Genomic DNA, 12243 nt, shown 5'->3' with positions numbered 1-12243 from the left:
CAGGAACTTAATTCTTTCCATGGTTAGGAAAAATAAACACAAAACAAAGTTGTTCCTCCTTACTGTGGTTACGTGCATACATGCAAGACCTGTATGTACAAGACTTCCATATGCAGCTACCACTCACAGAAGGTACTTAGGAACAAAGTCCTTTCACTGATTAGCAGCTCAGGGGAATAAAATCCTTTTTAAAGATCAACAGTGCATGCTCCGGGAGCACAAGGCTTAGCCACACTGCCCTCCTGAGACCTCGCAGTTCTAAGCCCACGGAAATGTATCTGGACAAACAAGCACTTCATTATCCAGCCCTGGCTTCGCTGTCAGCCCCACATTGTGCAGGCTATGTGATAGCAGCTCTACAAGTTCTATTACAAAGAGATGAATACCACCTACTGTTAATGACCAGCAATCTGAACTTACCAGACAGCCACAATGTCAGTCCACACAAACACTCCCATGCCAGATTTTTAAAACCACCATCAGGGTTACAGCACAAATAATTTCTCTGGAGCAAACATCTTATTGCAGTAGTAGTGGATGTCAAACCAAGTTTGGCAATGCCGTGGCTCTCAGGCAGACTTCAACAATAATTTCCTTTAGAAACAACAAACTCTTTTGTACTTACAACAAAGTCTCTCCCTCTACAAAGCACTTCTGCAGGGACTCCACTATGCGGACTGGAAGAGTCTTTTGGGTAGAGCACATCACTGTTAATTAAAAAGGAAGACAGATTAGCTACTTGGTTCCCCAAAATACAGCATGGCTGAAAATTAACATAACAAACGCTCTCCCTCTTCTGCAGTTAAATTACACCTTTATCCAAAGCATCGCTTTCATTAAAGGAACTAATATTAGTGTAATTACTCTGTTTCAATTACACAAATACAAGAAGTGCTTACACCAGCAAAGCCCAGCCTTGTGACTGGTAGATGTGTGCAACACAGGTACATGCTGTGCTTTGTTCTTGCAAAGCCTTTCCTCCCTTGCATGAGTGTAAACAAGACCAACGCAATCCTAAGAAATGCTGAGACTAACGTAAGCCTTGAAGGTAGCACTTAGCCCAGATGCTGATCTATAGAAATGAGTTTTTTGTGCCGTGCTTCTTTTTAATTCCTTCTCAGCAATCAAAGATTAAAGAGAACAATGCTATGAGCTTTCATGCTCAAACCAATCAGACCCAGGACTAACACCACCCTGCTGTCCTGGTCTGCTTGCAAGACCAACTAGATGACATTCATTTCCACAGAATCCAAAGCCTTGAGGCCAACCAGGCTCAAGATCCTGATCCTACTCAGCCTCATGTACTTAAAGCTCTAATGTGTGCAGGCACTGCTCTGTGCACAACCATCCCAAACAGGCTGTATCTACAGATGCACACAGACTCCTCAGACAAACAGCAAAGAAACACATATAACATAAAAACACCCTGAGTGCTAAAACACTTAAAATTTGCACCCAGCTGCCTTTTGGAATGACTAGAGGGACTGAAGCGGTCTACACAGCTAGCACAGGCCTGTATCACAACAGCAGAAGCATCCCGCTAACAGACGAGCTGGTAACTGGTGCCACACATCTCAGTGCAGAAAATTCCTCCACACACTGTAATTCTTTGCTCCACCCAGGTGAAAAAAAATAAAAAAATCACACTGCTCTTCAGACTGAACTCCCAATGAGGTGCCTTGTTCTAATAAACAGGAAAATGAGACAGCATCCATTTCATGTGCTACACTGTGTACCATTGTACATGTATGTAGTGCCATTTTACAACAGGTAAAGCTAACCTCTAGAAGGCAGTTAATGCTTTCAGCTGACAAGAGCAGCACCCACAGACGAACGGCAAAGCAACTGCACAAAGACCTTTCTCTGACTGAATTTAGATAAGAAATACTATCGGTAGGGATGGTTTATCGCATGTATTTATATTTGAAAGGAACTCTGAAAGGATTCAGGCATGTACCCACACAAAAGAATACGAGTATAGACAACAAATATCTGACAGCTCAAATGCAAATACAGATTACATTACAGCTCCACCACAATTCTAGCTGGGCTGAGTATGGCTGTGCTGGCATCTGCCATCATCTGTTTGAATTTTCATTATCCTACTGCAGAACAAGGCACAGAATGTTGAATGAGTATCTCCCAGCATTGTGAATTGAGAACACAGATACACAGTGAAGACGACTTCATAAAATCCATTGTTCTAATTCTCTCCTTACAGCAAAAAACCACATCTCAGCAACAAAGACAAGCCATACCTCTTCACCACCCAGTTTCCCTGGACCAGCATCGCCACCTGCTGAATGCAGCGGAGAACTGCTGTAGAGTCAGTCCCAGAGCCCAGCAAACTCATCAGATTTGCAAATGGCATCACCTTCACTGAAAGGCAAAAGAAACATCAGATGAAGGGCTTTATCAGTATGCAAAATACAAACGGAGTTTCAATTCTAGGATATGGTGATTGATGTTTATGCTGAAATTCCATGTCACAGCTATATCTGGGGGGAAAAAAGAAAGTCAAAACCTAAATTTTAGTACCCATGGTCAGTAATTGTTCAAAAAACACACATTCATGTTGCAACAAAGTTAATTAGCTTAAATGGCCCTAAATTAATGCATGGATTGAAATAAAAAAATCTACTCCTTTGGCAGTATTTGGAAAGAGAGACACCTGTTCCTTGACAGGAAGCTCCTGAGGTTCTCAGGATTTGCTCTCACTAGACAGTAACTGTAGAGATAGAATAAATCTTCTGTAACACTCAAGAAGCACATTAATGAAAACTTTCAAGGGAAGAAAATCCCAAAGTGCAGCCTGTTGCATTAACTTTCCACTTTTAAGTCACACTCAGACTTCACATTCCAGGAGATATCTGCAGAAATAAATGCATTCAGAAAATATTCTAAGAGTGAGAGCACTGCAAACATACAGAACAGCTGTCAGTTCCACCTACTGCTCTTTTTCCCAAAGAGCACTCAGCCTTCTCAAGCAAATGCTCAGCTTCTGACTGCTTCACAGACACTGTCTGGAAGGGGGACAGAACTGGCACTATTAGAAAAGGTTTTTTTATCTGAGACAATCAGAAGTCACAAGTAAAGTGCAAATGCATTACAAACCATTCTTCATCAGGATCTTAATCTGATCAGCAAGGGGTAAAGTTCTCAGCTGGGCCATAGAAAGTACGTTGCTTGGAGCCACTGGCTTGCTACTGCAAATAAACAACAGCTTTGTGAGTCACAGCTCATGAGAAAGCATCCAGACAATATCAGAGCTGAACATTCTGCACACTTACTTCTCTTCCTCTACACTTGGAGGCATCAGCATCATTAAATATTCACTACAAAAAAAGAAAACACATCCTTACAATGTTTGTCTTGAGATTTCCCAAGTTTAAGTACAGCTATTTTTTTGCTTAAAGCAATTCTACTTATTAGAATCTACAAAACAAACACCAGCCCAAAAATAGAGCCCCCCCTTTCTCATTTTCCTTTCTCATTTTCCTCCACAAATTCAGTGCTAGTAAAAGCTACTGACATTCATCCATTCAAAGAAAAAGCATGAAATAGATGAGAGTCAGAATCCTCACTCTTCTGTACTCTCCTGTGTTCAAAAACAGGAACTGCAAGAATGAAAGCATTGAATACAATGCTTTGACACAGCAGTAAGTGGGGCCACATGAAGTCCTGCAGAGACACCTGCAATAAGCAAAAGGTCAACACTGCCAACACGACTGCCAGCATCTGCAAGGAAAGAATCAACCCCAGAAAACTTCTCATCACCCCTGGCACTGCTCCACTGAGATGTTAAATGTTACAGAAACACACCTACACCATTAAGGAGAGTGGCAGTCTGCCACCTTCCTATTGCTTGGGCAATGGTTCTACCAATTCACAGCAAAACATTATTACTGTCTACACCACAGAAGATTCCTATACATAGCTGCAGTCAGCAAGAACCAAAACCAAACATGTTTCAAGTAGCATCAGGTGTCTCTTAAAAATCACCAAAATAAAGTTTTCTAAGAGTTTCTAACAATAGTAGTTGTTGGCTTTAGAATTTTCATTTATTTTAATCAGAAGGAGCTTTTGTTTTACTTCTCCCTTAACGATATCTGCAGTCTCAATAATGTTGGGCTGTGATAACACATACAAGGCTACAAACTCAACTGGAAGCAACTGGTTTTAACCTCAGAGCACAAGGAAACACAGAAAGCAACTGAAGTTGAAGCTTGACTCAATTTTTCAAACAATTCAACTTCTACCATGGGTATCAGTATCAAGGATAAGATTTTAGAAAATATATACTCGCTTATTACTCTAAAAACAATCCCAAGAAAACCATCAAACCTTTACCTGGGAGATTTTATTAGTTCTGTATTCTCAGCGAGGCCGTGACCTTGGCTGAATAAATACTGGCGCTCGTGTTCTGAACGACTATCCTGTAGATATGGAGAAAAGCACAAATCACTGACACGTTCTGAACACACAATTTCAGACAGACTCTTTATTCTGAACTGTGACTGCTCTGTCCTTACCGTGCTACTCAAACATTTCATCTCACTGATGCTCAACTACCAGCCTTCTTGAATGATGCAGATATGATGTGGAAACACTCCAGCTGATGTGACTGCAAAAATCTCCTGACATGCACACTGTGTCAAACACTGAACTGACTGGCTTCCCCTGATTGTTTTACAAAACTAAGACCTGACTGATTATTGGACTTAAACTCTCCCCACCTTAGATTTGCCCAATTCTCGATTTTAAAGCTTTTCCAATGTGGAGACCACAAGGTGGCAGAGGCACACAGCACTGTGGGGTCATTTCAAACCTACAGATCAACTTTTCTTCACTATCTTCTGATGATTCCCTGATTCCCACATACCCAGATTTAATCTGGCTGAGCCACCGGGCCCCACGCTTACCTTCAAGCCATAATAATGGAGATGAACCCAGTGCTCTTCTGCTTGTCTCTTCTGCAAGAATTCATAGGACTGAACACGTCTTTGACGAGCTTGCTCAGTCTCAGGGCGGGAAAACCGTACCTAGAAGATTTGGACATCATTAAATACAGCTCCAAAACACTTAAAACAAAACACCTCCATTACCTATTTGGCACAATGAGGACAGAAGCCAGGGGTCCTAGCTCAAAGTAATCAATCCTTGTTATCAGTGCTAGCTGTGCAACAACTGCCAAATCCTTCCTTGCTTCCCCTCCCAAGCCCAGGGTCACCAGAACCAGACAAAGTTTCCCGTCCAATTATTTGGGAGTGAATTGTCATGCTTTCTCATGAAATGTTGCCTGAACTATAACATAAAGTAAATGTGAACATACAGTAATTTGCTTAATGTCATCTTCAGCTTCATCCTGGGATGAATCACCACCTGCCAAAAAAAGAACAACAGGATAAAACCATCACTGCAATAAAACAACCAGAGCCAATCTGTAACTGGAGGCCTGCTCTGGAAGAAGGCAGAAATAGGAACTATCACTTGCTAAACTATGCAGCATATGACAGTACCACACCGCTCATGTAATAGGAGAAACTGCTCCCATGAATTTGGCACCGATGTTTTTCAATGGCTGTGGTGGCACTTCCTACTGCTGCCCTTTGACAGTACCCACTGTCTTCTTTCTCTTTGCCAGTTCCCCACACCTTTCCACAAAAATCTTGATGCAACTACACTGAAAACACGATCAGGGAAAAAAACTGGCTGTGAAATGGTTCTATAATCAGTTCATTGCTATATTAAACACCTTTGAATAAAATTATAGAGAGAATTTGCATCCTACCTCTCAAAAGGAAACACAACTCACGTAGCATTTACCTTCATTAGCAGCTTCTCTTTCGCGGTGTTTTGCATCAGCTTTATCCAAGTAGGTGAAACTTGGCCTCAGCTGAAGAATTCCATGCAGTGGAGTCAGATGAAGTTCACCTGAAAAAGAGAATGGATATTGGTTAAAGGTATTGTTTTCTAGTGCACAGAGACAGTACTTTCATCACTTTGCTACCTCTGCAACAGCACCGCTTGCAGAGAGCACAAATATTTAACACAGTAAAAAGGGATTAAGTGATTCATCCAGTTCACAGAATTTCAAAGGAGTATGAAAAAAAATCAAGACCTACTCCTGCTACCTTATTTTTTAATGTTGGAGCCAGATCTTACAGAGAGCCCCATTTTGGCTCAGATCTGATCTGTCAGGAGACTACTAGTGAAAGAGACATCACTGTAGGCAATCTACAATGATCCTCACATCAAAACTCTGCGGTGACAGTAGGAAACAAGAGAAGGGCAGGATGTGCTGAACAGGCAAATAAAACAGCCATGCCTAGATGGAGATAATAATACAATGTAAGTGAGATAAATAATTTTTTTTGCAAATGTATGTTTCAGGCCATCACGGACTACTAAGATCCTGGAGGCACCTACAGTGTCCTGCTATATTATTTAAAACTCTGCTGGAGCTCCTCAAGGACTCCAGGGATGCTCATAAGGAAAGCTTTCATTTTATTTAGAAAAGCATCAATTAAATATGAGCCTATGCTATTAAAAACACAGAACAAACAGCTCTTATTTAACCCAGAAATTCACATATTTCACTGATGTGAGGGGTAACAAAACAAAGTCACCTTTTCTATAAACAGCAGCTGCATAGCGGGAAACATTACTTGCAGCTTGCGAAGAGCAGAAAGTTTGTTTGTCCATCAGCTTCCTGCAAACAGATGAATGCTGTAAGATTATATGCTACAGGCAACGTGGCATACAGATGTTAAAAGGCCTGAAATCACAAAGTCTCAAAATGGTCCATCAGCAAATACTTTAAATACTGAGGCTAGTTTTGTGTAACGTTTTAATCAACAATCTGCATGAGGGCACTGAGTGCACTCTCACTAAGGCAAGACTGTTGATCTGCTTGAGGTCAGGAAGGCTCTGCAGAGGGACCTAGATAAGATTGATGGGCCAAGTTACATGACATGACATGAACTAAGGGTAAGTGCTGGGTCATTAATAACCCCATCCAGCAGTACAGCCTTGGGGCAGAGTGGCTGGAAAGGAGAAGGACCTGAGCATGCTGTGCTGGTCAGCAGCCAGCTAATGTGAGCCAGCAGTGTACCCATGTGGCCAAGAAGGCCAATGGCACCATAGTCTGCAACAGAAATACTGTGACCAGCAGGACTGGAAAGTGATTGATCCTTTGCATGCAGCGCTGGTAAGGCCACACCTTGAGCACTGCATTCAGTTTTGGGCCCCCATTACAGGAAGGATATTGACTTGACTGAGCATGTGCAGCAAAGAGCAATAAAGCTGGGGACTACAAAACAAGATTAGGAGGAATGACTGAGGGAACTGGAGTTGTTTAGTCTGGAGAAAGGAAGGCTCAGGAGAGACCTCAGTTCTCTATAACTGCCTGAAAGGAGGCTGCAGTGAGGAGGTGTTGGTCTCTTTTCTCAGGTGACAAGTGATAGGACACAAGGAAACAGCCTCAAGTTGTGCTGGGGAGGTTTAGATTGGATACTGGGAAGAACTTTTTCATAGAGAGGCACAAAGGTGGAGCCCTCACTCCTGGAGTTATTAAGAGATGTGTGGATGGACATGGGCCTAATGGACATACACATATCTGCACACCGCAGAAACAAAGGAAAGCAAACAGGACACCTACGAGGAATAGGTACTTGTTTCATCTGTACAAGTGCCATCTACATTGAGAGCAATCTGTTCTCCTTTGCTGCGACAGTAGTTTGGATTCAAAGTATCAATGGCCATTTCCAGTTCAACCTAAAAAATGTGAAAGAAAAGGCAAATTATTACGATGGCAGAACTCCAGATGTATAATCAATTAAACTTACAAATTACAGCCACCACCTCACTTTTATTCCCCTTCATGTTACTTGTAAACTGAAGTAGTGACCAGTCCCTGGTTATGATGGTAGATTTATACATCTGCTAATTCTAATTAGAAAAATCCTTAACACAGCATAGGCTGTGACTCCAAAATTCACATAAGCACTCTCCTCAACTATTTCCCAGAAAAGAATCCTGCTATCACACACCCGTGAGTGGTTTTTTTCATTTTTTTTTAACATGAGGCATTTTAAAATCACAGCTACAGGTTTGGAATTCTTCTGTAGTCAAGTGAAATCATTCTGGCTTTGGTTATACTTTCACCACCCCACTGATTCTCAAACGGGACAGCTGATGGTTCACAGCCAGGCAAAGGAAGAATCAAGACACACAATGACTCTAAAAGACAAAGCACGCCTTCAAACCTCAACAAAATTCTAAATATTGTGAAAGTCTTTAAAATCAATCTTGTACAGACTGAATAACAGTAGCCAGAGTTTCCTGAATGATTCTGTTTTTATATATTTTTTTCCATTGTGACATTCATTCCTCTCTTAATAAACCATTCTTCTTTTAAGCTCTCCTGCAGTCTTACAGTGACAGACTCCCTGTTCCCCAAGCACAGAGATCTGGTCCCACAAGCTGCACACTTAGAACAGCTTAGCAGCCCAGTGTAATGACCTGAAGCACATTCCAGACAGTGTAACACAACTTTCACAGACTGGACTCAAATGATGACCAACCTTTTGCTGCTTTGGCTTTATCTTCGCTGATAAATGTGTAACATCATCATATGTCATGGAAGCTGGACGAATTGGGTACTGCAAAACACATCAATTTCATAGAAATTCTTAATTTAAAAGCAAAAGAATTTCACAGAAATTTATTAAACCCTGCCTGACCCTTTACATGTAAAGGCACTTTCCCGATGGTTACAAGATCTCAATGAATGACTTTTGTAATCTTGTGAGTCATCAGATCTCCAAGTATGGTCTAGAAAGCTTTCCCCTCCAACCTCTGCTGCTGTCACTTCACCCTTTTCCATTTCCTGCCTCCAACACATCACTATGTGCTATAAGACAAGAAAATGGTACAACACATTAATCCAACAGCAAAAGGATGTAAAGCCATGAAAACCCGTTAACTCCATGACTAAATAAACTCCATCTCCTAAAATAATTCCCTCAGGGTTTATAGGCAATGATTTAATGTTAAGCCAATGCCATAAACAATCACTCTTCTCTTACAAACAATTTAATACTAAATGTTTCAACTGAGACCATACAGCTTTGCCTGTTCCCTGTAAGAGGTAAATAAAGCTATTGCTCTTTCCATTAATTTATTTTAAACAAATTTTCACTAAATAAAAGCTAACTGAAATACCTGAAACAGATACAACTTCTCCAGCAGACTTCTGGCCAGGAATACATCAATCTGAAAGGCAACACAAACAACCTGCATCAGATAACAGCTATGATGGATGGAGCCTCAGGCATAAGTACAATCCCTAGAGCTCAAATACTGTGAAGAATTGCTCCTAATTATGAACTGTATATAAATCTCACTCATGACTTGATAAAAGTCGAATTTCTGCTGATTTTGACTTGTAATGTAGCAGCTGGATTCTTAGAGAAAAAAAAACAACACAACTATGATGAGGCAGGAGACAGCGCTGCATATTTTTGTCTCTGAAATGAAACAAGAAATTTGTTTGTCTGTGGGGCTGAAGTGAATCTATCATCACAATCTGAGAAAGAAGAGGATGTTCTCATCAGCAGCATGACTGAAAGTTAACTTCCTTGCTGGTGTTTTGCCATGATAACTTTCTAAGCTAGACAAAACACACCCACGTGCCAAATCTCATTTTAATACAAGCACTTTGCCACCAACACCTAAAATCCACAGATGTGTCATGAAGATCACACACAGACGTTTCCATTTTAGGTACCTTTCGAGACACTTCTGTCAAACCCCGCTTGTCACAAGCTTGTCCTCGCTCATATCTCTGGTGCATGAGTTCATACACAAAGTGAATGAAACACTGGGTACTGTTTGGGGTGGAAAAGATCCTTAAGGAAGCCCACAATTGCACTACAACTGCTTGTTTTTAGCAGAAGGTATAAAACTGTTTCAGCTTCATTTATAACAGATATGAATTCATCAAAATTGTAATTAGAGCAATAGAACAGAAGTTGAATAACACAAAAAAAGCCACACGCAGAACCACTGCAGCCACAAAGCACGTTTACCTCTTGTATAATTGGATCATCTTCTTCATTTGCCATGCTAGGATACAAAAAGCTTTTCCTTGGCTTATTCCTTGGCACAATCTGAAAGAAAACAGATATGTCATATGAGTCACTACATCTGTGCCACGTACCACACAGAGCCTAGACTGTTTGTTCAAGCACACACCACTTTCTTTTCAGTGCTGAGCTGCTGTGTGTGTTGTGAAGGAGTGTTCATGTTGGCACAACGCGGCCCCTCACACCTCACCACCTCTACCAACTGCCACCAACTCCAAACACAAACAAGAGTCTCGAAAGTAATTAAGCTCCTGAAACTTTGATGAAAGCCAGCATAAGAGAGAGCACTAAACCAGAGCTCTGCAGAGGGAAGGACAGGCCTTCAGTACTTGTGTGCAGCAATACCCTTTATATCCTGTGTGACTAGTGCACCCTGGCAGCAGCTGGTTTTGCAGCCAACATGCCCAGGCTCTGAAATAGCCACAGCACTTGTCACCGTCACTAAGGATGGTGCCGTGCTGCTCACCAGCTCTCCCTCCTGCTCCAATAGATCTTACTCTCACCACTGACACACACTCACCTCTTTGCTGGGCTTCCTAGAAAGAAGAAGGGGCAGCCAGTGACAGAAGAGAGACAGAAGCATCCACTCTACATCCCCAGCTGTGCTGATTATTTTCAAGTACACAATTCACCACTTACCCATCCCAATATATTTCAACACACACATGGTTTTCTCAGATCATCGCACTAACATCCACAGTTATCCAAGAGATGTGGCACTGAAGCTCAATGAGCACCGGGCACTTTGCAGCTCCCAGAAGCACATCCATGGCCACAAGCAGTGAGATGTGTCAGCTCCAGCTCAGTGCTGCACATCCCATGTGCTCAGCACAGTGCAGCACACAGACAGCTCGGCACAAAATGGAGCCTTCATTCAGAACAGAGCCAGCACCGGGAGCACATGGCAGCCCTGGAGGTGGGAGCTGCAGGTCTGAGCCCTCTGTCCTGGCCCTGTGTGGGGATGGGGAACCTGCTCCTGCCTGACAGCCAGGTGTGTGCTCAGCTGCTCCTTCCCTCCTGACAATATTATATCACTTTTCCAAACAGAATTTCAGATTTCCTGGGCCAAGATGAGAAAGAGAAACTCAACCTGAAGGACCTGGTTCCTCCTTGGGAATCCAGCTCATTACTTACAGAAAACATCAGATCACAATTACAACTTTTCTTAACCACTTATTGGTAAGGAATGACTGCAGGTGCTTTCATGGGAGGACCAGAACAGACCTACACCAGGAAGCAGCGTGTCCCAGAACAACGTACAACATTCGTGTGCAGAATCCTCTGATCAGAGCGAAGCTTCCACTGAAGACACGCAGACACAATTAATTCTGCATCTGCAGTTTGCACGTAGATACAGGAAGGAACCCCACAGGAATAACAGAGTGGAGTGAAGCTCAAGGAGGTTTCAATCATGGCCACCAGAGCATTTGTTTCACGTTTCCTCTTGCCAAGATTGCTCCCTTTACAGAAGGACTTTCCTGTGCATCTCAGCACCAGTGCAAGTTATTAGTGTGAGTCATTGAGCCTCTGAGCACAGAAGATACAGATCTCCTCAGCGTGACCAAGGCTGGGCTGCCATAACCACCCTCCCACCATCAATTCAGAACCAAACATGAGAAAAAATGCTCTGACCAGGAAAGTCTAGAACTGCCACGGGGGAACCGAACGTTTTTCCTCTCAGGTTCAGCCCCGAATGGCGTGTGGGCACACGGAGCACAGCCGTGCACAGGGGCAGCGCAGCCCGCAGACCCGGCCCGACACTGAGAGGAGCCGAGAGGAGCCGCGGGGCCGGAGCCCCGTCCATCCCCTCAGGGCCCGGCCCGGTGGCTCCTGTCAGCGCCCCGCGCCCGCTCCCACCGCCCCACGGTGCGAATAGAGCCCGCAGTACAGGCCGCACCCCCTCCACCCCCCGCCGCTCCCGCTCCCGCGCGGCCCCGCAGCAGCACGCGCAGCCCCGCACCCGCTCACCTGGCGGAGGCGCCGCGCGGGCGGCCGGGCCGCCGGTCCCCGGTGTCGGTGCGCGGCGCGGCGGGCGGCTTCAGGCGGCGGCCATGTTGGTGTCACTGCGGCCGGCACGTGGGGCCCCGGCCCTCCT

At 43.5% G+C, this 12243-nt stretch overlaps 1 protein-coding gene across 3 annotated transcripts in view; it reads right to left on the bottom strand.

Annotated features, from left to right (window-relative positions):
- The window catches only part of POLR3E (RNA polymerase III subunit E), a 23674-nt gene extending 11431 nt beyond the window's left edge, over positions 1–12243 (bottom strand). The window contains exons 1-14 of one of the 3 annotated variants that reach the window (XR_001558403.1): positions 12117–12243; positions 10092–10172; positions 9226–9276; positions 8586–8663; positions 7661–7776; positions 6630–6712; positions 5827–5934; positions 5333–5382; positions 4923–5042; positions 4351–4436; positions 3291–3335; positions 3115–3206; positions 2259–2379; positions 626–707 (exon numbers count right to left, since the gene is read on the bottom strand). Coding sequence is in view for 2 of the 3 variants with exons in the window: in XM_015877114.1 (XP_015732600.1) it covers positions 626–707; positions 2259–2379; positions 3115–3206; positions 3291–3335; positions 4351–4436; positions 4923–5042; positions 5333–5382; positions 5827–5934; positions 6630–6712; positions 7661–7776; positions 8586–8663; positions 9226–9276; positions 10092–10127 (1068 nt within the window). In the remaining variant the exon portion in view is untranslated. Of the gene's footprint in view, positions 1–625; positions 708–2258; positions 2380–3114; positions 3207–3290; positions 3336–4350; positions 4437–4922; positions 5043–5332; positions 5383–5826; positions 5935–6629; positions 6713–7660; positions 7777–8585; positions 8664–9225; positions 9277–10091; positions 10173–12116 lie in introns of those variants that run through there. The other 2 variants (XM_015877114.1, XM_015877117.1) reach the window with 2 other exon arrangements.

Source organism: Coturnix japonica, chromosome 14, assembly GCF_001577835.2.
Source record: "Coturnix japonica isolate 7356 chromosome 14, Coturnix japonica 2.1, whole genome shotgun sequence".
NCBI lineage: Eukaryota > Metazoa > Chordata > Aves > Galliformes > Phasianidae > Coturnix > Coturnix japonica.
This window is presented reverse-complemented; position numbering and strand designations above follow the sequence as displayed.